The 26,990-nt window shown below is 40.9% G+C and overlaps 1 protein-coding gene across 10 annotated transcripts in view; it reads left to right on the top strand.

Moving 5' to 3' along the window:
• The window catches only part of PARD3 (par-3 family cell polarity regulator), a 666,051-nt gene that overhangs the window by 55,216 nt on the left and 583,845 nt on the right, over nt 1-26,990 (top strand). For all 10 annotated transcript variants that reach the window (XM_048837722.2, XM_048837719.2, XM_048837721.2 and 7 more), the window contains exon 2: nt 19,826-19,927. In XM_048837722.2, coding sequence (XP_048693679.1) covers nt 19,826-19,927 — 102 coding nt within the window. The remainder of the gene's footprint in view (nt 1-19,825; nt 19,928-26,990) is intronic.

Raw genomic sequence — 26,990 nt, 5'->3', positions numbered from 1 at the left:
TCTGAGCTATTGAAGTCCTCAAATTGCGATTTAAAGACATTAGTCAGCAGAAGTCAATTTAACATTTTCCTAATTTTGTCCCTTGTTAATTAACTATGTACAGTTGTAAGCAAATATTAATGCTTCCTTATTTGCTGGTGTGTTGACTACAAATGTTTGTATCTTGATTCAGTTATGTAATCTTAAATAAACAATGCTGCAGGAGTATCTTATAAAAAGCATTTAAATACTTGTGCACTCTGTAGTGCTGCTACTGTCTTCAGGAAATACTTTTTTTGCTTGAGCAAGTAAGTAAACTCTGTTTCCTGTCAGAAACTTAACACAGTGTATACATGAAACTTTATTCTCACTTGCTGGCTCAACCACCTTAAATAACATAAGTTCTTTTTCAAGAATGGTCCGTATCTATACGCACACCATCCATCTGAGTCTGGAATGTCTTGCATGCAGTGTCTGTTGGCTTGCACATGTGCCCTTGCTCGCCTGTGCTCCCAACTGAGGGCATAAAGGGCGATATGGGCTGATGCCTTTCCCATTTCTTCTTACTCCTGCACGGTCTGAATTGGAATCTTCGGTGTCCTTCGCTCCTTTTTATTATGTCATTAGTGTATAGTTAGGTTTTTTTAGTAGTCAGGATTTTTCTCCCGCCTGGCGATTTCCCCCCTAAGAAGCCTGGGATTATGCCTAGGGTCTTGGGGTTCAGAAGTTGTTTCCTGCCCTTGCTTCTTTTCTGAGTGTGACAAATACCATTGCAGCATTTCCCACTCTTCCCCCTCTCCCCCAGCTCCTGAGGGTTGGAAACTGAGACTCAGAGAACACCTTATGGCAAAGGCAAAGGCGCCCCATTCAGATCCCAACATCAGCCTCAAGAAGCGGGCAGTGCTCCTCTGAGCAGAAGCTTGAGAACGGAGGCTGGCTGTTAAGCCTATGAGAAGGCTTCACAGGAGATTAAGGGACACTCTCATAGACATAAGAACATCTATGTCTAAGACAGTCCCATAAAAGAAGGGATCCATCCCCGACGCTGTCAAAGTTGGGAGAGCCAGCCGGCAAGGTGCTAAACTCTTAAGCCTGACTAAATCCTTTTCGGGGGCATATGGAACCAACGGTTTTGATACCAGCTCTCATGGTGAAGACATGGGATAGACAGCTGCTGGTACTTCCATCTGCTTTGGGAGCTGAGGTGGTACCAATAGCGACTTGGCCCAGAGAGCCGACAGCAACTGTCACCAGAGAGACTTTGGCTCCACCAGTGGACTCTTCTCATACTCCAGGACAGTTGGAGACCTACGTCTCCCTGGAAGACACTTTTGCTCTCTCCATCCGCATTCACCGCACCTATTAGGTCTGTCTGTATTCCGGGACATTGTTACTTCAGGGAAGGAGACGCCATCGGTCCCATCGATGATCAGGGATCCAGCTTTCTCTGCTGATGAGTCTGTGGCTCCGCAGGCGTTTCTCTGGCATAGAGGAGTGGAGGCCCCAAACAGAACCCCTGGAAGATCAGAGTTCTGACCTCCAACCAGACACAACTGGCCAGGAGATAAGTGGTACCCTGCGTCATGGAGTCCCACTCTACTATTGGAACCAACTTATCGGCAATGTTGGGCATTCTGAGAGCCCTAATCCAGACACCCAGGATCAGGACGCAAGTCCCATATGCACAACTGGCCCCGGGTATTCGGAGGAGGATGGTGAGCCAGATCTGACAGTTCTGGACCCATCTTGTCATTGTGACTGGTAAACAATACTAAGAGTAATGCACAGGATAGTGACAGAGCTACAAATCCAGCTGGAGGAAATTCAGGTGCCTCAGCATGTCTTGCTTACTAGACATTCTGCAGACCTCCAGTCCCAGTAGAAAGAAAAGGAGGACTTGTGGCACCTTAGAGACCAACAAATTTATTTGAGCATAAGCTTTCGTGAGCTGCAGCTCACTTCATCGGATGCAATGCATAAATTTGTTGGTCTCTAAGGTGCCACAAGTCCTCCTTTTCTTTTTGCGGACACAGACTAACACGGCTGCTACTCTGAGTGCCAGTAGAATGGCCCCCAATCAGGGAGGCTATTGTGGACCCCTGCTTGTTGTGCTCCCACCCTTAAGAGGGCCATGAAGCACTACTTTGTCCCATCCAAGGGGGGAGTTATTGTTCTCTCATCTTCTGCCAAAGTCCATGGTGACTCAGGCAGCTAAGCAACAGCACCCATAGACTACTTGCTCTGCTAAGGGACACATGACACTCGACCTTCTGGGAAGAAAGGTCTTCTCTTCCACCTTCCTCTAGTTCAGGATTTCTAATTATCAGGCCCTTTTGTCTGAATGTGATATCAGTTATGCTAGATTTCTAGAGTTTAAGGACAAGCTCCTAGAGAAGAATGGAGCACACTTCCAGGCCTTAGTGGATGAGGGCAAATTGCTGGCCAAGCTGCAGTGCATGCAACTGGTGTGGTTGCAGTCCTCAGGTTTCCCTAGAGAGGTGCAGAGTACCATCCAAGATCTGCCGTGGGATACCATCTAGCTATTCCATGAGAAAATGGATGATACTTTCCATTCCCTCAAAGACTCAAGAACCAGTGCTTTGCTCCCAGGGCATTTATACCTCTGCCCCCAAGAGGAAGTTTTATAGGAATATTGGGCAAGACCACCTCCTCAGCCCTTTTATCATCAATGTCTTCAGGAGTCACCACAAAAGATACAGAGGGTTTATAGACACAGAAACCCAGCCCCTGCAACATCCACGCTACTTCTTTTGATGGTCCTGTCAGGACCTGTGTCCCTTTATTGATGCCTAGTTAGATGTTTGAAGGCTGCCTTATTCAATTTGTCCAAAAACTGGAGGGCCCTAATTACAGACAAATGGGTGTTAGATAATGGACATGGATAACCTCTAACTGAGTTTCTGCAAACTTCTTCCCACAGGCCCCCTTGCCACTTCCTCACTTCTCTCACAAGGAGATTTTATGACAGGATGAGAACTCCCTGCTCTTCACGGACGCCATAGAAAATGTTTCACCTCAACACCACAGGAGTTTATTCTATTCTCTTTGCTTCTTGATCCCCAAGAAGAATGGAGGCCAATTCTTGATGTCAACTAAACAAGTTTACCCGAAAACTAAAATTCCGCATGATATCCATGGCACCAATAATTCACTTGTTAGAGGAGGGCACGTGGTTCACAGTTCTCCTCATGCAAGATGCATGTTTTGATACAGATGGGCAGGCAGCCCACAGGAAGTTCCTCAGATTCTTCTTCAGTCAAGACTGTTACCAGTTCAGATCACTCCCCTTTGGTCTGATCATAGCACCCAGGATGTTGACAAAAGTGTCCCCCTCTCTCTCTCCATGGTGGCTGCTTGGATAAGAAGAGAAGGATTTACAGTCTTCATACCTTGATGACTGGCTTCTCATAAGCAACTGCAAGGAGATCCACAGGGTAACCTGTGATCTGCTCAGACTTTACTTTCCTAGGTGTCTTTGTCAATCACGAAAAATCCACATTGACCCTCATGAGGTGCATAGACTTCATAGGGGCGATGTTAGACTCGACTATTGCAAGAGCATATCTGCCTCTCAGGAGGTTTCAGAACATGAGAACTCTCGTATATAGGGTCACTATCAGACACAGGATATCACTAGAACTTGCCTTTCCCTACTTGGCCACATGGCCTCATGCACACACCATTCACCAGGCTACATCTATGATGCCTACAAGCCTGGCTTGTCTTGGTGCACTCACCATAAATGACAAAGTCACAGTTCCAACCAAGGTATTAGGCTCTTTTTTCTGGTGGACAAAACTAGAGAAGGTTCAGGTAGGGATCCTTTCCCCCACACCTAAGGCAGCCTTTATTACTGTTGGTTTCCTCTTGGGTTGGGGTGCACACATGGGTGACCATATGGCACATGGCATTTGGACCTCCTGGAGTCAACTTACTAGACCTTGGGGCAGTCTGTCAAGCCTGCAGTGCCTTTCTCCCACTCATCCAGTCCAGACCTGTTCAGATAATGCTGGACAATATGACAACAGTATTTTATATGAACAACAAGGGGAAATGAGGCAGTGGAACTGGTGCATCAAACATCATGTAACCTTATCAACAGCTTTCTTACCAGGGTGAAAAATTCCCTCGCGGATTGCCTCCGCAGACACTTTTCTGTGAATCACGAATGGGAGACTCATGATTCCATTCTCAACAATGTCTTTGCTCAATGGGGAATACTGGCATGGAACTTTTCACTTCAGGTCAGGCCGTGAGTTTGTCACGGAAGTCACTGCGTGATCTCCATGACTTCTGCAGTGGCCGGTGCGTTTGGCCTGGGGGCCGCCAGAGCAGCTCAGGCAGCCCCTGTGCCTACTGCACTGGCCGCTACTGGGGCAGTCTCAGGCCACCGCCCCTCCCCTGCAGCAGCAGGAGTTTGTGGGAATCAGGGCTAGGGGTTGGGACGGGGGGAGGGCACTGTGTGGTGCTTACCTTGGGGGGCTCCGCAGAAGCGGTGAGATCCCTCTGTTCCTAGGCGGAGGCGCGGCACAGCCAGTGGTCTCTGCAGGCTTTCCTTGCCCACAGGTGCCGCCCCCACAGCTCCCATTGGACGTGATTCCTGGCCAATGGGAGCTGCGGAGCTGGCGCTTGGGGCGGAGTCAGCACACACAGCTGCCTGGCCATGCCTCTGCCTAGGAGCAGAGGGAGGGGGATGTTGCCACTTCGGGGGAGGCGCAGAGCCAGGTAGGAGCCTGCCAGCCCTGCCAACCCCCCTAGCACCATGGTCCAGGGCCATGTGCTGCCGCCCGCCCCCGTCACACCCCAGCACCCATTCCCCCCCCCCCCCCCCGCACGCTGCCCTCTCCCTCCAAGGTTTAGTCATGGGTATATAGTACAAGTCATGGACAGGTCATGGGCTATCAGTTTTTTTTTTTTTTTTTTTTTTTAACTGCCTCTGACCTGTCCATGACTTTTACTAAAGATACCTGAGACTAAAACGTAGCTTTACTCATAGGTGAACAGCAAAGTTCCTTGTTACTGCTCCAGAGCAGCCCTAGTCAAAGACTTCTTGGGAGATGCCCTGCTGATGTTGTGGAAGGGTTACCTGGGGTATGTTTTCTTTCCAATTTCTTTGATACCACAGGTTTTGTGGAAGATATGCTGAGACAGAGTTCTAGTCATCCTCATCATGCCTAACTGGTCAAGACAGTTGTGGATCACAGTTCTGTTGAAGCTATTAGTGCGACACCCATGAACATCCACAGGCCTTCTAATACAACACCGGGGCAAGATCAGACACCACAATCTGGGGTCTGCAACTCAGTCTGATATTTGGGTGGGCATCAGAGGTAGAATGCTCATGTTCATAGAGTGTGCAATCTGTCCTTAACCAAAGTGGAAAATGTTCTACAAGAAGCTGTTACGCAGCTAAATAGAAGTGTTTCTCTGTGTGGGCTCATCAATGCAAGTTGTCTTTGGATTCCACTGGAATCCCTGATATCTTAGAGAAGCTCCTCACACTTAAGTCCTTCGGGTCTTGCATTCAGTTCCCTGTGGGTGCATTTAGAAGCAGTCAGCGTTTTCCATCCTCCAGTGAATAACAGTATGATTTTCATGCACACTATCACAAATAGATTTTGAAGGGGATTCTCAGATCCTGTCCATCAGTGATGGTGATCAGTGATGGTAATCCCTTAATTTTGTTCTATCATCTCTCACAAAGATGCCCTTTGAGCCATTAACCACATGCTCTATGACACATCTGTCCATGACGGAGGCCTTTCTGATAGCTAAACATTGGTCAGAAGAGTCAGTGAACTGGGAGTGGGCCCACCAGATACTACCATCTATAAAGAAAATGTCTTGCTACACCCCCACCCCAGATTCAGACCCAAGGTAGTTTCCAAGTTTCATACAAGTCAGATCATCTACTTATCTGTATTCCCTCCCCCCTCTTCCAAATCACATGCATGAGAAATGGAGAGAAGAGTGCATTCTCTGGACATCCACAGGGCATTGGCCTTTTATCTTCAAAGGACGTTAGATACCCAAACTATTTGTTCCTGTAGTAGATCAATCAAGAGGCCAACCTATATTGGTGTAGAGTCTTTCGAAATGGATTTTAGATTGTATTACCCTTTGTTACTAGCTAGCTGGTCTCCGCGCCCCATCACTTCTGTGTTCATTCCACAGCTGCATCTCTGGGAGATGTACTCTTACTAAAGATATGTAGGGCAGCTACTTGGAGGTATTTGCATACATTTACAAGACATTATGCCCTTATACAGTCAGCAACAGTTGAACAGTGTGGACAGCACACTTTTTGACTAATGCTTATTAATCTCCCACATGTGAAATACACATATAGACCATCACTTAAAGAAGAAGTGGAGGTTACATTCCTCTATGTGGAGGCTTTGAGATGTGTGGTCTCTGTCTGTATTTCACTGCCTGCCCTCTGTCCCCTCTGCTGCTGATTCGTTACAGGGAAACTGGAGAGGCATTTGTTCATACTGCCCTCTGTGCCCTCGGTTGGGAGCACAAGGAGTGCTACAGCGCATGTGTGGGCCAGCAGACGGTGCCTGCAAGAAATTCTAGATTCAGATGCATGGTGTGCGTGCGTATCCCATGTGTGGAATACGGATAGGGACAACACATCTCAAAGAACTTCTAGTTACAGGTAGGTAACCTCTGTTTTCCCTCATGAATCAGATACTGTATGCACTTTCCTTCCATGTGGTTCAGGCATGTGTCTTTACATAAGTAAGTTTCATCCTCCAGATGTTGAATTTGAAGATTCCAATACAGCAATAATAACAATGGAATAATTATAATGGGTAATGATATTTCATTATTTAGTAGTTTCTTAGTTTATAGTAGTTGCTGGAAGTGAAACACTGTATCTTCTGTAGTATCTACAGTAATATTTGCCATCTTTAATGTTCATAGTCTGTATCTGTCTTTCAAGAAGGTAATCACTGTTTTGTGTCAAATGCCATCGAATTAAATGACCTAATCCTATCCAGCCAAGGGGAACAGATCGATACTCATTCTGCTGCATGTTTCTGTGTTATCTGATACCATTGACCACCAAATGCAAATCCTGCCTCTGAGAAATCTCAGGGGTGAATAGAAACATTCTGAAGTGGCTCAGCTATTTCCTATCATGCTGAACTGGAGAGTCACTTCTAGGGCCCTCACTTTGAGTCTTCCAAATTCATTGTTCTCCCATGTGTTGTTCAACATTTAGGTGATGTAATTGGAAGAGCTGGTGAGACAATATGGGCTGAATTTCCAGCAGTACACAGATGATACCCAGCTTCACATTTCCTTTATACCAAATATAAAGAGCACTATCTTCCTGGATGAAGAACTAGTGAAATCTTGAACCCAGGCAAGACCATGATGATGGTAAGAAAGAGGAAAGTACTTTGAAGAACTTGCCTCCTCTTACCTTCCGGCCCTGCCGATCTCCCAAGTTAAGGGCATCTGCATTAGATTGTTTCTATGCACAAATGGGGTATGTTTTTGCCACAATAGCACTGAGGAATCCAAGAGCACTAAGACAGAAGACTTAGAACAATCGTCTAATTAATTTTATTCATGGCCACTTTATAACCATTTATTCTGGTTAACATTATCCTTTACCTTAAATAGGTCGTCTTTCTCCTTGATATTTTTATAGAGAGCAATCATATCCCCTTTGTCTTGTGTTATGCTAGGCCAATGGAGCCCAAGTTTTTATTCTCCACTTAGAAAACAGGCTCTCTGTTCCCCAACCATCCTATTAGCTATTCTCTGCACCTGTTCCAATTTGAGTTCTTCTCTCTTGAGCATGGGTGACCAGAATTATACTTAGTATTGCGGATACCTTGTATAAAGCCATGAATACTTGAGAGATTGCCTCTCTCTCCATGCGCATGACTTTCCATGGTAGATAGTTTTCACTGGAATAATGAAACTGCTGATAAGAATGGGGAAGCTTGTAAATGCAAGAGACAAAAGAGCTGAATCTAGATGTGGAACTCACTCCCACAAGAGAAGAGGATGGCTACAGATCTCATCACTTTCAATGCCAAACATATTTTTTTCCAACTTAGTTTCCTTCTATAAATTCTGCGCATGCACACCTATAAGTATATATTTGTTACTACGATAACTTCAGATTCTATTGGTAATGGGACATGTGTCATGGATGGGATGGAATCTATATTTCTGTGCAATTATTTGTAATGTTTATTACAGAAGTACAGAGAAATCTTTTCAGGTGACTTTCCTTTCAAGTACTTTTGTGGGGGGAGGAAGGAAGTAAATCATTCCTACCTTATTCAGGGTTTTAGTCCAGTTAGAGTTGTTAAGAAGGTTTGGCATGAGCAGTGAGCCAGCAGGAACTGACCACAGTGGAATTAATCCTTAGTAAAAACTGCCATCTTGTTTCTGTCTGGGAAGGATGGGAAAATAAGGGGCTGTGTGTGTGTGTGTTTCTGTCTAGTTTTTTAGAGCAGAAATTACTGCACTAAATTTTTTTCTCAAGTGTTTGAAAAAAAAACTGTTTGTCACTTTCCTAAACAAAACATAACATAACCTTCCAAGATTTAAATTAAGATAATTTTAGTATTCATGGTAAGTACAATGTGTCAACCTTTTCCCCCAGCAAAGCTTCCTGCTTTACCCTTCATTACCAAATTTGTGGCCATGAAAAACGCATTACGGACTGTGAAATTTGGTCTCTTTCCCCACTCCACCCATGAAATCTGGTTTTGTGTACTTTTATCCTGTACTATATAGATTTAACGGGGAAAACCAATGTTTCTCAAATTGGGGGCCCTGACCCAAAAGGGAGTTTCGGGAGTGGGGAGGGTGTTACAGTATTGCAACTCTTACTTCTGCACTGCCTTCAGAGCTGGGTTGCCGGAGAGTGGTGGCTCTTGGTAGCAGTACCGCAATCCCTCTACAATAACCTTGTGACCCCCCCCCACAACATCTTTTTTGGCACAGGACCCGTACAGTTACAACACAGTGAAATTTTAGCCCTTGACGGGGGGGAGGGAAGGAATCTATCTAAGTTACGCAACTTTAGCTATGTGAATAACATAGCTGAAGTTGACGTAGTTAGACTTACCAGGGTGTCTTCACCACAGTGAGTTGACTGCTGCCGCTCCCCCATTGACTCCGCCTGCGCCTCTTGCCACAGTGGAGTACAGGAGTCGACAGGAGAGCGCTCGGGGATCGATATATCGCATCTAGACTAGATGCAATAATTGATCCCTGCTGGATCGATTGCTGCCCGCCAATCCAGCTGGTAGTGTAGACATGCCCTTAGATTTTAAATAGCTGAAATAATGAAAGTTACAATTTTTAAAATCCTATTTGGCTTGGTGGCTTTCTCAGAGATGGTAATAGCATGTTCTGGGATGTTTGTATAGGTGGAAGGAGACCAGAAACATTGTAACGTTTCAGGCTTTCTTAGATTCCTAGTTCGCTATGTGGCAGTAGCACTTCCTAGTGGTTTTAGATCGTTCTGTATAAAAAAAATCACATTGTTCCTCGTGGCTGAGATTTGTATGCTGTGAAAATAGTTGTTAATACTACTACTTAGTTTTTTCTATGTTTTGTCCTTAGAACTCAAAGTGCTTTGGGGTGCACCCCTGCCCTGAGCCCCCTGCTGCACCCTGCACCAATTCTGCACCGCGCCACACCCTGCACCCCTCTGGTACCCCAACCCCCTGCCCTGACCCTCCTCTTGCACCACAATCCCCTGCCCTGAGCCCCCCCTCTTACACCCCACGCCCCCTCCCGCACTCCACACTCCCTCCCACACCCAAACCCCCTGCTTCAGCCCTATATTCATGGCCCTGCATGCAATTTCCCCATCCAGATGTGGCCCTCAGGCCGAAAAGTTTGCCCAGCCCTGCCTTATCCACTCAACTGTACACCCCATAAAAAGGAATGGATGCAAATCCAAAGCTCCAAGTCAGACTGAGAGAACTCTGTACAATTTTGCATGAGGGATGGTCTGTACTTTTAGTTAATGCTGTTGGGTGGGAAATAAGAATGTATTCCGGTGTTGATCCCAAGTGAACAAGAGAAGAAGTTTAAGAAATCATTAATTGTGTGGACTCTGTCTTCTACACAAGAGCGAGTAGGTTTATATATTTATATTATATATATATATATATCAAATATTATATATTTGATAGTCTGTAAAAGTTAGACATCATGCCTTAATGCCCTTTACCAGCCAAAGTAAACTTAGCATTTTAAATTAGGACTCCTTGCTATTAAAATGAGATCCAGGAATAGCCAGTTAATTGACCATGACAGCCCATTCAATTCAGTGGATTATGTTAGGTTTTTAGGCACAGATCTAGTTCTGAAATGGGCTAATGATCAATTTATGTTGTTTAACATGAGAAAATGAATAAGCACTAATTTTGTAATGAGCATTGAAACTGTCAGTGTAAAGTGAGAAATTAAAAAGAAATTTATTGTTACTATTGAAAGTGGATATGGAGGGAAAATTACCTTTGCTTTCTGTTCCATAAATACCCTCTTCCCCTTCTGTGTTGGTTTTTAGAAATGTGACATAGCCCAGATATCCGAATTTCAACTTTGATGGCCTTTCATTATATGAAGTCATCACAGTGAAGTAGGAAAAGGGGTCAGATTCTTTGTCGAGAAAGAAAAGAAAATGCTCCACTGAGCGGAGCTTAGTATTAGAAATTTCTGCTATTCACTGGTGGTAGTGGGAAAAGTTATGTAGCCTCTGGTGTATTCAAAAAAAAAAAAAAAAAAAGTACACCTATCAGTGTAAAAATAAAAGTTGCTGATCTGGCAAGGTGCCAGAGTTTCTTTAGGAGTTTCTTCTAAAGCCATGGAACTCAACTTTTTTCATCCACAATCTACAAAAATGCCCAGAAATTTATCCCACAATCCACCATATCCCCAAATCCAAAGGAAAATTTTTCTACCATTTTGTGGGTTGCAGATTGTAAAAGATGAAGGGGGTGAGATTTGGCTGATGCCATTGGAGTGAAAGGGTCTCTCCCACCTCTTCGCTTTCCCCTGTGTTTGTGCAGTGCTCAGCTCCAACGGTTGAGAGGATTTGCTCCATAGGTCCTTGAAGCTCCCCACTTCCCTTGTTTTGGAGCCAAATGCTGAATGAGACCGGAGAGAGATGGAGTAAGGAGCAGTTCTAGGATTGGGAGGTCAGAGGGAGGGGTAGAATCAGTAGTAGGAAAAGGGGAAGTCAGCGAGCTGGACTTTCCTGCCCTGGAGCAGGACACTCACAGGGTCCTGGTGGCCCAGGGATTTTAGAGAGGTCACAGCTGCCAGCTCATGTATCAGGTCTCCTCACACCACCATGTGAGAATGGCTATTCTATGATGTGCGGGAGCACCTTGAACTCCCATTAAAGTTCCCTATCTTGTAGATTTAGGTCTTCAGAGAGCAGTTGAGCGTGCTTATATTGAAATAGCTATTTCTGCATGCTTACACAGGATACCGTACAATTTCTTTGCCTTTAAAACTTTTTCTTCCTGCAGCTGAAATATTTGTTGCACAGTGGAATTCCAGAAGAGATATGAAGTGAATTAAATGTGATTTGAACGATAATATTTGTGCTTGCTAGGTTATTGGGCTGTGGAACATATTTAGAATCCATCTTATATTAAAAGCTGTTTGCTGCTTTTCTTTGGCACCTGAAAGTTTTTTCTGAAAGTTCCCTGCCGTAGAACAGAGGTAGACATGGAAATGAATAAATGTATTGGCAAATTTTCAGATGTAATCCATTTTGTAAATTAACCATTTTCATTTCAGCCTGTTACCGTTCTCCAATGTTTGTGGTTTGTTTTGTGCTATGTTGTTGAACAGAGAGTTCTGGTACACACCCCAGGCTGATTATTTTGTGTTTTTAATGTATGTACGCTTTTGCCATAAAAGCTTTATCTATTGTGAAAATATTCAGGAAGAGTGCAGATAACAGCACCGTATGTAATGTACTCTTACGTTCCAGACAATTTTAAACACATACAAGAAAAATGTGCTTGCATTTACTATTTGAAGTATTGTAAAGGTAAAGCAATCATTAATAGAATTGGAAATTGGAAACCTCTAAAACATGCTAACTCTTTTTGAAGTTGTATATAAGAAACCCCCCAATAATTTCAGACAAGAATTACTTGATGTAAGGACATTTAATATTAAAAATGTCACACTTCTTTAAGGGTGGTCTTGACAACACACACAAACTCTAATGGCTTTATTTGAATAAATGACATCTAATTTTGGGTGCCTCCAATTTTAGAAATTTTCAATCTGCTTTTTAGAAATTTTGAGGAGCTGCCATTGATTTCAGTTTGATAAATAGATGCTTCTTGCCTTGGAAAACCAGTCACCCACATTAAAGGTTACATTTGAAAGTTTGTTCCCAGTTGGTGTTGATCTGAAAGCATGGAGTCAATGTACCTGCATCTTAAAAGGATCTAGTTTAGTTTGTTTCCAGATAAATAAGCTAACAATTGTAGTGGCTGCTGATAGGGCTGCTGCCAGCTCTGAGATGGAGGAGTCAGTAGGCATGGGTTCCTTGGAATCTCTCTTAGCAGTGAGTGAGCAGTAATGCAAATGGTGCTCTCTGCTGGCCACTTCAGACGTTTTAACAACCAGGCATCATTTTGTTTTAGTTACACGAATATACTATGGCATATACCTCTGGATGTATTGGAAGGAACAGTATGTTGATGTCATGACCAGATACTGCAGCAATGAGCATCATATGAAAAACTAATAAGTAGATTAATAAAGGGAAGACTGAGATTAGATTGTTTTTTAAAACTTGTGCGTGTTGTGAATGTCACAAAATAAAATGCTCTAAACAGGGAGGTCTTCACTACTCACCAGATCAACACCCCCCCCCCCCCCCCCAGCCACCAGTGTAGATCAGGGCTTAGGAAACTTATTTCTGTTGTCCCAACACAGGTATCAATTTGTGAACTGAGAAGCTGCAATTGGCTTCCTCTTGAATAGGTTGAATTAAAATATGACAGAAAACAAACAGTTTTACAGTAACTTTCCTTCATGATTTAGAATCTCCTTTGTACTCTTTTGGAAAGGATAGACTTATGAAAACAGAGTACATAAAATATTTAGATCTAAAGGAGTAGGAAATCACCTTTTATGCCATTAACAGACATAATTTCCATTGCTTTCCCCTATATATTCTATCCTCTGCATATGGTTCTTCTTTCCATTATCTGGGAGAGTACAATCATAAAATAGTAAAAGGTTACTTACAGTGATGGCTTTCTCAGTTTATCCTGAGTATGTCTTATTTTTCTATGTAATCGCTGTGGAATAAACAAAATGTAAACCACTTACTAGGTTTGTTGGACAATCTGTTCTTGGGTTCACTTTCTAGGTGAATGTTCACTTAACAGAATATGTATCTTCTTTAATTACAGAAAACTCTGGGGTGGAAAGTGAAGTGTTTACAAATGTCAAATTTAAGTAATTTTCAGAGCACAGCCAGGTAGAATATGTAAGTGGGTGGTGTACCCAGGAAATAGGAGGACTGACTTGCTTAGACTTGAGGAGTGTGATGCAATGATTACATGAATGTATTATTGCAGTGAATTTCAAGTTTAGCATTACCTATGCCCTTGAATTGAATGAAGTGAACTGGCCAGTTCTGCACATTGTTCGAACTATGCTAAAACCATACACATAGCTTTTACAAAATAATTGTGCCTTACTGATTTACCCTTCCCAAAAGAACTAAATTGTTCTAGAGCAGTGTAATTTAACCTCTTGCTGTAATAAAATGCAACTTGATAGCTATTGTGCTGAAAACTTAAAAAGTTCGTTGAACTCTGAGGTTAGCATCAACAAGTAAGTGAATATAATTGCCAAAATTCTAAAAATCCTAGTTCTGAGTAGCTAAGTAGGAATTTTAAAAGCTTAATTCTACTTCAAAAAGTGAAATTCAAACTGTCACCAAAATGTTATTGTCCTGAGTAGCCATCTGTGTAAAATTGTAATGGACTCTAAGTAGATATTGCTATAAAAATATTTTCCTGAGAATTTCTTAAACAATTTTCTCTATACCATTTTAAAATATATTTAGTTCTTGGCATTTGTCCATTTTAAAAAGTGGCATTTCGACTTAAGATTCCATGTATTTGCATCTTCGCTGTTTTTCAATCTTTTTTAAAAGGGAGTATTTGGTCTTCGTCTTGCAGCAGGACAGCTTTGAATCATAATCTTTTATGGATGTATTTTTTTATACACAGCAAAAATTGTGACACAGCCTGATAGACACACATCAGATGTCTGTATAAGTTCAGAATAGGGCACCCTGAGAAATTTTATTGCAGAATTTAGAGTTTAGTCTAGTGCAGGGTTTCTCAAACTTCATTGCACTGCGACCCCCGTCTGACAAACAAAATTACTACACGACCCCGGGAAGGGGGACCAAAGCTCAAGCCGCACCATCCTGGCCGGGGGGGGGAAAGCCCAAGCACTGCTCCCCTGAGGGGCACCAAAGCTTGAGGGCTTCAGCCCTGGGCAGTGGGGCTCAGACTTTGGCTTTAGCCCCAAACCCCAGCAAGTCTAATGCCAACCCCGGTGGCCCCATTAAAATGGGATCATGACCCACAGTTTGAGAACCACTTGTCTGGTGTCTTTTGAAGGTAGTAAATACTATGGATGGGCTCAAGCCACATAATGTATAGCCTAGTTTTGAATATTTCCAAAGCTGAGGTTTTTGGACAAGTTGTTTGTTTGTTCTGCTGTATAGTATAGTTAGAAACCATTGCCAAAGTTTGGACTCAGTTCTGGGTCTGGATTTCAGTTACTCACAAAGTTCAGTGGTGGTAGAATCTTGTGTTTTCATTTGGCTGTATCTATTTCTAGAAACTAAAGTCTTTTCCATTGCTCAAAAGGCATGTAGATAAACACTGTAAAATGTGGAGTAATCGCAGGGAGCAAAGGGGACTCGAGAAATGACACTCTCAACATGGTATAGAGGAAACTTAAATGAAAAAGTTTGTTGTTTCATATTTACTTAGCAGGTCTTGTCTGTGTAGGCTCTTGCCAAACTCGTTTTAGGTATTTCTTGTCTAGTCTTGCTGACCTACTATTTTGTGTTAGTGGCTTGTCAAACCGGAAGAGCCACAACAGATGCAGCTCAGGTTTTGTGGAGTAAACTGTAAAATATATGTGGTGCATGAAATTAAGTTTTTTCTTTGACATTTCTCACAGAAGAGAAAAGCACCTTTTAAAAAACGAAATACTTGCTAATTGGTGGAAGAATGCAGCCTGTATCTAAACTATGTTTTTACTGTAGATTGGGCATATGATGTAGCATAAGGGCAGCAATTGTGTTTCTGAAGTTGTCCTTCCATTATTGATCCTGTAATTTTGTGTGTTTGCTACGTTGCCCTTTTATTAACATTGAATGGAGTGGAACTTTGGCGTGCACACTGTCTGAAAACAGGATAAAGATCCAGAAATACCAGAGTTCGGCTTAATGCTGACTGTCCTTGTGGATTTAGCCACCCTTGTATCTGTACCCTATCTATAATAGCCCCATATTACAGACAAGAAACAGAGGCTAGGGAGGTTAAGCTATTTAGCCTAGAACAGTTAGGGTTCAGATGATGGGGTTGAAGAGGCAGGTTGGTTCTTGTTCCCTGTAAACTAGTTCTTTCTCATTTCCAGATGGTGATAAAGTTGGGCTTATATCTCAAATCCTAGTTTAGTCTTTGAGCTGGGGTAATGAGTCACTGTAATAAGTGACTTGTTTTGAAGTGTAAACCTTATTGTAGTCTGTCAATTCTGTCAAGTCTTAAAAACCCAGCTGTATGTATTTGATCATTTGACAGTGTTTGTTTCAGATACCGGAGGTAGAGGTGCTTTACATAATGGGGTGTGAGATGAAAAACTAAGTCTTCCCTACTATTCACTGGTTTGAAAGTTGAGTTTACAATGGCATGTTTTCTTTGGACTATGTTCTAGAGCTTTCCATGAGGACCGTTGGGACAATGTGTATAAACTGATAGCTTTGCCTTATCTTTTTATAAACAGTGAAACATTAAATGCTCAAATTAAACAAAAGCATACATGATTACCCTCTTTGGTATAATCACTTCCGGGTGTATATGCCCCAGAAGGTCCAATAGCAACTTGGAATGTTTTTTCGTAAAGTAATTTCAGAGAAGAATTTAAAACAAACTTGAGCTCTCCTGTTTACTGTAGAATTTTCGATATATAGACGAATTACATAGGAATGAAGTGTTTTCGTCTCCTTTCACAAACAAAAGGCAAAGTAGGTCACATAGAAACTCTCTCTCTCACACACACACACACACACACACACACACACACACACACACACACACACACACACACACACACACACACACACACCTTGTCTAAAATCTGTCCATTAAGTTTTATATGTGTACACAGTTTTAGCTAAATCTTGGTGCACTTGGCTGATATTAAAAGCTTTCCTGATTTGGGTCTACTCAGTAGCTAAAATGTAGGTTGTATATGGAAACAGCCCCATAACTTGGTATTGCCTTGCCAAAGGGGGGGTTGAGCTAGGGAGGAGAGAATGCTGCCTTTTGTAATGTTTCTCTAAACAGAAAGTGTTAAGTTCATTTTTGCAAGTGTAAAAATTGTGTTTCTGGTACGTTTATGATGTTATCTGAAACTGCTGATATTTTCTAATTAAACAGCTATAAAAATGATGCCAGTATTGTCTTAAGCCCTGTACCTCACCGTAGCCATGTAGTATCTTGAGCTAGTACTTGTAGAAAACTTTTCGTATAAATGATGATGTCACTAGGGCAATTACAATAAGGGGAAACTGTGTGTTAGGTAAATTAGGGCTTGTTTAAACTGGCAATTTACAGCGCTGCAACTTTCTCGCTCAGGGGGTGTGAAAAAACAGCCCCTAGTGCCGCAAGTTTCAGTGCTGTAAAGTGCCAGTGTAGACAGTGCACCAGCACTGGGAGCTACGCCCCTTGTGGAGTGGGTTTTTTTTTTTTTTTTTTTGAGTGCATGGGGAGCTTGGCGGGCGGCAGGGAAGAACCCTGCGGGCCGCTTGTTTGAGACTCCTTGCATAAATGAGAAGAGTAAAAATCTCTAGGCAACTTAATCCCTCCCAAATCATTAAAGCATATAAACTCAGAACTGGTTTTCCATTGATTTCCAGTGATACTAAAGCCAATGTGTGTATGAGAAGATGCCTAAAATGAACAGGGCAGTTTCACAGGGGTGTCATTTGACTAAACCAGTCACTTAAAACAAAAATCAACAGGAGAAAGAAACATTACTTTTCCCTCTGACTTTCATTACGTATGATTGCTCTGCTTTCCATGTAGTTTCTCCCAAGGTTTAACAATAGCAATGAATTTATGGGAATTGAGGGCTATGACCTCCCTTTCCATCCTAAGTCCTAAGATTCTTAAAAAGAAAAGGAGGACTTGTGGCACCTTAGAGACTAACCAATTTATTTGAGCATAAGCTTTTGTGAGCTACAGCTCACTTCATCGGATTCTTAGGCATTCACATGACAGATGCTGCATGGAAGGCAAAACTAACATAGTTAGAGAGCCAAGGAAGTATAGATCTTTTAAATTTAGGTTTTATCTGTTCAAAGTACCCCTTTCCCTATGGCAGTGGCAGCAGCGGTATGAAACCAAAGCCGATGCACGTTGTGTTTGTGCTGCTGTAAACAGGGTTGCCATGGGTGTAAAATACTACTAGGCATGAGGGCAGCCTAGATTGTGTTACTAATAAAGTTCTTTATAGGCTTTTGGGGTGGCAAAGGAAGGGACAGGAGGTGTAGACAAAGAAAGGGAAAGTGGGGTAGGGCAATGGAGACCTAGAGGACAAAGAAAGATGGAAATCAATACGTAGTAGCAAAGGAAAAGAGAAGTGGAGGTGTAACCGGGAGGGTGGGGGCTGTTTTCCAGTAAAAGCATTTGCTTCATAGCATTTTTTTCTACTATGTAAGAAAAAACTCCCCTCAAATATTTTGGCACCACACCATGTTAAAACAGGGGATATACTGGTGGGGATGGCATTCCTGTTTCCCCAACTCCAGTCCTTCACCTACAAAAATGAGAAGAAAGCCCTTCTTCCAAGAGCTCTACCTCCCACACATCAGTGATTTTTGCTTTGTACCTTTCTCCCTGTTGGTAGCATGTAGCTTTGAGTTTGAAAAACTGGTAACTTGAACTCCAGTAGTTTACGTTGCCTACAAGATATTAAAAGTTAAAGTGAGAGTTAATGGTAATTCATAATTTTAATTATTCAGAAATCCAAATGGGAAATTGAGATAATGTGACTGAGGATAAGTCCTTTTGAAACGCCAGATGCTCCAGCAATTAACTTGAAAATCAGCCTTTGTTTAAAAAATTCCACAGTATCCCTGATCTCAGTCAGTCAGAAACTGTGTAATACATGCTCTTGATGTCAGATCCATGCACAACAGATTTGTGACCCACTGCCTAGGAATGTTATCGTTGTTTGTTCCTTTGTTCAGCACCAACAGTGCCCTTGGCGTGGCCAAGATACAACCAAGAGACAGCCCCAACCTCAAAGACCTTACAATCTGATTAAGCCAGATGCAGAGCAGACGTTATGACTGGGAAACCCAGAGCTATTAAAACTTTTTGAGAGGTTTTGGTGAAAACATATGCTTTGTTTCCTTCATTTAAGTGGTGGGTGAACCAGAGGAATTTCGAGATGTGTTCATAAAATATTTAGTCCATTCCTATTATAAGGCATGCAGGCCACGATTTTCAAGCTTTCGGTGGCCCATCTTCAGACCCCTTTTAAGTGTTTCATGTTTAAAAGATGGGTGGTCAGTACTTTCTGAAAATCAGGCCTCTTTAAGGTGCAATAGATTGGGCCCCCCAAAATTGTGGCACCCAAACTCATTACTCAGTTTTGAAAACTCTGGCCACCATATGAAATTTATTGAATTTGTCCTAATGTTAGACATTGAACAACACCTCAGAGTGTTGTCATTGTGGCATGGGTGGGCTAGCTAAGATGCAAAGAAGAGATACATATTATGTCATGTCCAGCCTTCTGTGGCCATAATAGGACTTTTCACTATAAAAATGATCTCTCTTGGAAATAACAAATGTAGTAACCCAGGCTCAATACAGTAGATATCTGTAGGGAAATGGGCATGTACCTCTATTGATGCAGTCCCATTCTACTGATTGTGCTTGTATGGTACAAGGGTGGGGGAAGTTGTAGAATCCTATATCCCCATTTGTTGGTAAATTATGGTATCCTTCCTTCCAAATACAGAATGTATACAATATCTGAGACATACATGTCTTGTATTGCAATAATATGTGAAAGAGCATTGTTGGAGATTGATGTGATGTTTCTGAAATGTTTTTTGATTAACCTTGTACTGGTGTATAGAGAGAGTTTCTGTTTATAGGGACCTGTTGTCCGAAGTGCTTTGACTATTTCAGTCTGAGGAGACATTTTTGAAAATTTTCTGTCACCTAAAAAAACCACCCTAAGACAGGGAAGTACTATCATGCCTCTTCCCACACTGGTGGTGTAAGGTGCTCAGATACTACAGTAATTGAGACCATAGAAATACTGATGCTATCAGAAAGAAGAATCTTTCACTTCACATAATTCACTTGTGTTAGAGGGTGAAAGGTTTTATGTACAGGACTTGAATCTGAATGGAAACTTCACCATTAACTTCAGTAAGTATAGGACTGGGCAAATTGACTGTTAGGGAAATATCTTTTTACCAATATATACTTGAAATATCTGATGGATCTTTTTTCTTTGCATACAGGATCCAAACTATTGGATACAAGTACATCGTCTGGAGCATGGGGATGGAGGAATCCTAGACCTTGATGACACTCTTTGTGACGTAGCTGACGACAAAGATAGAGTGAGTACAGACTGTTATTAAACATGCTCAGGGTTCATTGCCCATGAACACACCGTGTTTCATATTTCTAGCGTGAACACTGAAGATGAGGTAGGAGAAAGAAGAGAAAGGATGGAGAAGGTGAGAGTCAAACAACGTGAAAGTAATTTTCCTGAGTTTTCTAATATTGGCGCTTTCACAAACATGCTAAGTACATAAGTGAAATTGAGCTGGAAATGTAATATAAAATATTTGATTTAAATTAAGATGCTTTCATTATGCAATTTAAATAAAGTTGGAATATGAAAGTGAGGATGAGAAAAGAGAGGAAATCCCTAAAAAACATATACAAGATTTTCCAGAATGTGTCTTAAATTTAGTATCTTAACTCCATGTTTAGGCACCTAAGTAAGTAGCCTAATTTTGGGCACTGAGCACCCCTGATTTCATTTTCAGAAGTCATTGATTTTATTGGGAGCTGCTGGGTACTCAGCGCTTGTGAAAATATTAGTCTGCTTATGTACATTCAGACTTTTGGCACCTATTTTTGAGAATTTCAGGCATGTAACGCATATTTGTTTTGTTTGTAGTCAGCTAGGCTATGTTTCACTTTAATACTGTCTTAAGTAATATAGTCAGATTGGATAAAATAGGCAACACTGACATTAATAAGCTGGGGAAGTTTTATGTAATGTGCTAAATATTGGCATTTCACTGCCAAGCTGTGCTTCTAGCAATTCTTACTGAAAATGTAATTCCACTGCACTGGAGCAACTGAGGACTGTGACTGAGCCTTCAGTCTAGAGGTATGATTCTCAGGGCCCTGCTCCTTTCACCACATGACACAGAATTGCCTTTGTCAGTAGCAACAGGCAATCTGAAAACCTTCTTGAAAATTACTCAAATGTAGAAATAGATACTGTCCTTAATATTTTGCTTGAGACTGAGTTTAATTGACTGGGTTATTTTAACAGCTGTACTAAGGGTTTAAAAAACAGGGAATCATGAGGTATGGACTCCTCAGTGTCTGAAATGTTAAGGTTACTCAAGTTCTATAAAGTAACAACATACAGTGTCTAGTTTTTAGAAATCTCCTCTATAAAAATAGTGCCCAGCTAAGAGATCATGACAAGTGGAGACCACGTAACATTACCATTTTATCCTAAAGCACTTCCTACTACCGCTTTGCTTAAAGGCCTCAGGTAGGACGACTATTATCGTCAACACTGGTTTTCTGTTAAACTTACTTGAGACATGTACTCTTTACTCCTCTCCTTCCTAAGGGAGGAACCTAATATCTGGTTACTTAGTGATTTCATTTTTTGACTCTAATTTGGCTTGCAGGCTTCCAGTGTGGGACTCTTCTTACTGAAACTGTACGTAGGTGTTTTTATGTGCATGACTAATGGGGGAAAAAACTCTCACTGCCATTGAAATAAGCAGTGCCATTATTACAACAGTATTCTCTTTCTGCTTAAGTGGATAAGATCCCTTTTAGATAATTGACTTACACCATTTCTGTAGGTTTGCCTAGTATGTTTCCTCTGATTTAATAAAGCTGTCATTTCTATCCTCACTTTCTACTCACTGCATATATCACTTACATTTTATTTTTTAAAGAGCCTTGAGATGTTGATGTGAAGGATGAAACATAAACGTATGTTGTATGTAGGTTGCACTGTACTAGTTTATCCTTGAATTAATCATTCCAGCTTGACCTTCCCTTTTGATAGTTTTCAAGAACTGCAGTCATTAGTCACTAGGTTTTGATTACGTATCTTCTGATATTTTTACACCCCCTTTGAACACCAATGACTTTTCTAATTCTGTTTCAGTTTTGGGTTGTTAACTTCTTTCACATATAGCAAATATTTTAATTGTTTTATGTTTGTCAAACCTGATACAGAGCTCAGTATTGCAAGGAGCTGAGCATTATTGGCGCTCTAGCCAGGCAAGCACATAAGTACATATTTAACTTTAGACGCCATGTGCTTAAGACTTTTTAAACAACCCATGTTTAAAGTTAAGCATGCACTTAAATTACCATTGAAGCCTGAGATTACTCATGTGCTTAAAGCTAAGTGCTGAAGTATTTTATTGAACTGGGGCCAGAATACTGAGCACCTTGCAGAATTGAGATCATAACATCTGTATGTTCTTTTTCAAGGAGGAGATATTCAAATGCACAAAGGACAGCGGAGTTGGTCAGTCATCCTCAGTGGCATTAATGCTACACATAGAAGTAATCTTTAAAATGGCAGCGTTGCATTTTTCTTAATTGTCCCCTGCTCCTGTAGTATCTAATTGTTACTCTAAAATTGCATATATTCAGTTTATTAAGGGTCTAATTTTAACTAAGCAGCCATACATATAAAACATTAAACAGGTTTTTGTAAAGTCCATTATCTTGCAAAACTCTGCTACAGAGTATTTAACAATTCTAGTACAGAATATAAAACAATTAAGGACTGTACAGTCTTTTGGAACCTTAATTGTAAATACATTAAATGTTATGCAGGGGGCAGCTGCTTTAGTAAAATAACATAAACTCCAGGAGTAATGGGGAGAATATTTGCTTCAGTTCCAGTGTCTACATGGAAAAATTGTTGTATGCTATAAATGCACATAAAGATCCTTATAGACAACAGCTGCTAAAAGTGGAATAAAAAAAGACATGTCCTTGTGACGGTTCCTTACCCATTAAATGTGGCTTGTTAGGACAGTCTTACTTTATCTTTTTCACTATCCCTCTTATCCCCTGGTTTCTTTTATACCTTAATAAAATGGAAAAGATTGGTGGTAGTGGACTCTCTCTGGAGTGATTTGAAATGTTAAAAACGACCCTGAATATATGGGGGGGGGAAATATACTTTAGAATGTTAATTGTGTACTTAGGTTATTTTCTCTTTGAAACCACAACTTCTAAGTTAGTGTTTTTAACATAAAAATAGAAACTGTAGGATTCAGTCTAATTTAGACAGCAAATCAATTTGACATTCACATTAAACTGCATTACCATGATGATGAGAAAGTTAGCAATGTTGGAGACTTTTTATGGAGCTATATTTCTCAAGAGGGTACATTTTTTTTTTTACAACTCTAAATTATTGAATTCATTTGCAGTTACTTTAGATTATCACAAAATGCTGATAAGATATAAACTCTTGTTAGCCTATTCCTAATGTCATTTATGAAAAGTTGATTTATATTTTTAAATCTTTTATTGATGTGTAATAGAAAACTAGTATGTAACTTCTGCTCCTTGATGCAAGCAGATTAAATGATCATGCTTTGGATGGTTTTTAGTTGTTTTTTTTTTTTTCTTTCTTTCTTAAAACAACTTCAGTTTTGAACAGTTATGAGGGTACAGCCTCCTGAGAAAGGGGCATTAGGATATTTACCTGTTCAAGTAATCTGACTGGATGAATCCTAAATACTACTTAGTAAAACTAGTCATCGTATAACTATCCCTACATGAGATTAAAATTTAATACGGTATTCCATTCGATAATAAAATATTAATAGATGCACAAAAACCTGCTTCTTTCTGTGTAATAAGACACTCATTCGAAAGTTGCGAAGACATTCGGTTTCGTTAGTGGAAAAACATTGTATAATGGAAACATTGCTATTGAAAAATGTATTTTTTTTTATATATCCATATGTAAACATTTTTCAATCGGAACAGTTTTTGGTTAGCGTTCAGAAAAATTGTTTGTCTGGAAGAAACAGAAATCTACTTATGACTGGAGGTATCCTATCCAAACCCAAAAGAGAGGCATATTTGGTGGTATGAAATGTGATCAATTCAGATGATATTTTTCTGTGTACTAGGAAACTGTTTGAAATAGTTAATGTTTTTCAATATAAAGTGCATTGTTGGTTATGTCTGTGAGGAATTAATCTTGACTGCAGTTAAATTTTCAGTATCTCAAAAGTTTTTTTTCTTTCCCCCTTTGTTTTAAATAACCTTCAAAATAGTTTGAGTCCTTAGAGACACCAGTCTGGAAGGTAGGGCACTCAGACTTCCACACTATCAGTCACCAACTGAGTTAAGCAGCTTTTCAGTCTAGGCAGCCCTAATAAGGAGAACTGTGCAGAACTTTAGGCTTGGTATGTGATTGTACAAAATCAACACAACTTGATTGGCTGTATTTGCATTATTAACAGCACAAAGTGGGAATTTTCCAGATAGATTAATTTGAGTCCACAAAACAGTTTCTAAATTTATTTCCTTTGTGTAAAATTACAGTGCTATCATCTGTATAATTAATAATTTATTTAAATTGTATAGGTTTAGGGACTGATTGCTGTAGGGGGTCGTTATTCGAATGTAGAGTTTTTTCACCTGTAAATTATCATAACAAATTCTGTTCAGGTTAATAGGTTTCCAAAGAGCCATCAGATAATATTGTGCAAAATTCTCTGTGATCTCACTTGAATTCCTAATGGATATGCGTGCATATGAAAAAAACAGTCTACCCTTCCGTCCATCTTTTGATTATGGTCTTTTCAAGTCAGATTGAGGCACATGGAAGGTGGTGCTACTGTCCAGCTTTACTTGTGTGAGTGAAAAGGACTTATTCAGGATCTTGACTGGCACCATTTATGAAAACTAAATCACTATAAGAAAAACAAAGTACAAAAATTACTTTTACTCTTCTGTTTCAAAAAGCATGTATATATGTATATAAACATAAAAAAACAGTCTGTTAGGTAAGTTGTAAGTGAAACGATTACTTCTTGGCATGGATTTAGGACAGAGGCACATTTTTTTGTGTAGAAAAAATTAAAAATAACTTGTAATTCGAGGCACACAATAATTTTAGTGCTGCTACCAAATGAATTGCTTAGAGACTTGGGGTTTCTGGCTGGTGTAACTCCAGCATATCATTTGCATGACAGGGTTTGACTTCAAGGGAAGGGTAAATGCAGTAATTAGGCTCACAATTTCATTATGGTGGATAGTGTGACAATAAGAAATAGTGACTCTATCTCTGGAGTTGACCTGCTGTGGGATATGAGGTGTATGGCCGTTGTTCAGATGGTCTGCTTACCCGATGGTAGATTGGATTTTAAGTAGCTTTGGGTTGTTTAAGATTTATGCTGAATTAAAGCATCAGCCTTTCATGGTTCTTGTACTGCTTTCTCCCGAAGTATAGTGTACTACTACTCAATTCACTGCTTTTTTCCTGTCTTTGGGTTACGCTCAAAGAAGAAAACATTGTGACAGTAACTTTGCTGAAATTATTCCACAATCTAAGAACATGCTTTCTTTGCCTGGCCTACCATTTCCTCATATACCATCAGCTCTTTCCTTCTGCCTAAATCTTCATCTTTTATTTATGCACGATGATGTGCAGAGATGCAAAGTGAGTCAATATAATGCAGCCAAGTGGCACTATCTAGACTAATTTCCATATTTGCATGTCATTGTAGCTGCATGTTTCTAAGCAGATTTTTTGTATTATCTGTGGTTCAGCTGTTGCGAAACAGATCAGAACATTATCTTTTTATTGGTGATTATGGACACCAGATAGGGCACTATTTTTTGATTAGCGATTAGGAAGCCAGAGAAATTTGTTGTGTATTGTGTGTGAAAAGTAGTTGGTGAAAATGAGAGATTCATTAGGTAGATCGTTGTTGAAATGGAGTCCATGAAACATTCAAAACCAGAGCTGTGTTAAGTGATCAAATTATTGCTGAAATTTCCAGTGAGCTAACAAATTGCATTTTACACAAATCCCATTTTAAAGCCATATAAAGGCTCTTTATCCTTTTAATTCATTTCTGGCCATGTCTTGCCTAACAGGAGAAAATGTAAGGCTTAAACAGTTGCCTCCATGTGACGTTAGGTCAAAATAAGAACTCTTGTTGTTTTTTAGTACACTGAAAAGAGGGTGTTTTGGTTTGTGTTTAAACTTTGGGCTGCTGTAGAATATGGGCTGTTGAAGCTGCTGTTGGGCTATAATGGAGGGTATATCATCTAGATGTACAAGGTCCATGTTTTGGAAAACATGGATTATATTTGTTTGCAGCCAAAGTTGTCATGCAATAGACTACCTTAAACCACCTTAAAAATAAGTCGGAGAATTGTGCACATGTGTAATGGTCTCACGGATGAAGGCACTGGACTGGGACTCAGGAGATCTGGGTTCAGTTGCTAACTCCACCACAGACTTCCTGAGTCATTTTTAGATGTTACGTAAACCCTGATCCTGTAGTGAGCTCTCTCTGGGATGACTGGCGCAGTGCAGTGCATTGCACGTTGCAAGACTGGGGCCGTGTCTTTCTGTGTCTGTTCCGTTTCTGTGAAATGAGGATGATAATATTTGAAATCACACAGGATGTTGGGGGCATTAAATTCATTAGTCTGTGAGGTGCTCAGATTCTACATTGATGGAGGCCATATAAGATTCTAGCTAGATAATTATGTTGCATTCTCCCAAATTATGGGTCTGATTTTGCAGTCTTTTCTACAGCAAAATTTCAACTGAGTGTAAATCAGAGTTCTAGCTGAGTAAGGACTTAGAATCATAGAAGGTTAGGGTTGGAAGAGACCTCAGGAGGTCAACTAGTCCAACCCCCTGCTCAAAGAAGGACCAACCCCAACCAAATCATCCCAGTGAAGGCTTTGTCAAGTTAGGCCTGAAAAACCTCTAAGGATGGAGATGCCGCCACCTCCCTAGGTAACCCGTTCCAGTGCTTCACCACCCTGCTAGTGAAACAGTTTTTTCTAATATCCAACCTAGACCTCCCTCACTGCAACTTGAGATCATTGCTCCTTGTCCTGTCAACTGCCACCACGGAGAACAGCCTAGCTCCATCCTCTTTGAAACCCTCCTTCGGGTAGTTGAAGGCTGCTATAAAATCCCCCCTCACTCTTCTTTTCTGCAGACTAAATAAGCCCAGTTCCCTCAGCCTCTCCTCATAAGTCATGTGTCCCAGTCCCCTCATAATTTTTGTTGCCTTCCACTGGAATGTCTCCAATTTGTCCACATTCTTTCTGTAGTGGTGGTGGGGGACGACGACGACAACTAGATGCAGTACTCCAGATGTGGCCTCACCAATAATCACTTCCCTC

This window comes from Caretta caretta, chromosome 2 (assembly GCF_965140235.1).
Source record: "Caretta caretta isolate rCarCar2 chromosome 2, rCarCar1.hap1, whole genome shotgun sequence".
In the NCBI taxonomy this organism is placed as follows: domain Eukaryota; kingdom Metazoa; phylum Chordata; order Testudines; family Cheloniidae; genus Caretta; species Caretta caretta.
This window is presented reverse-complemented; position numbering and strand designations above follow the sequence as displayed.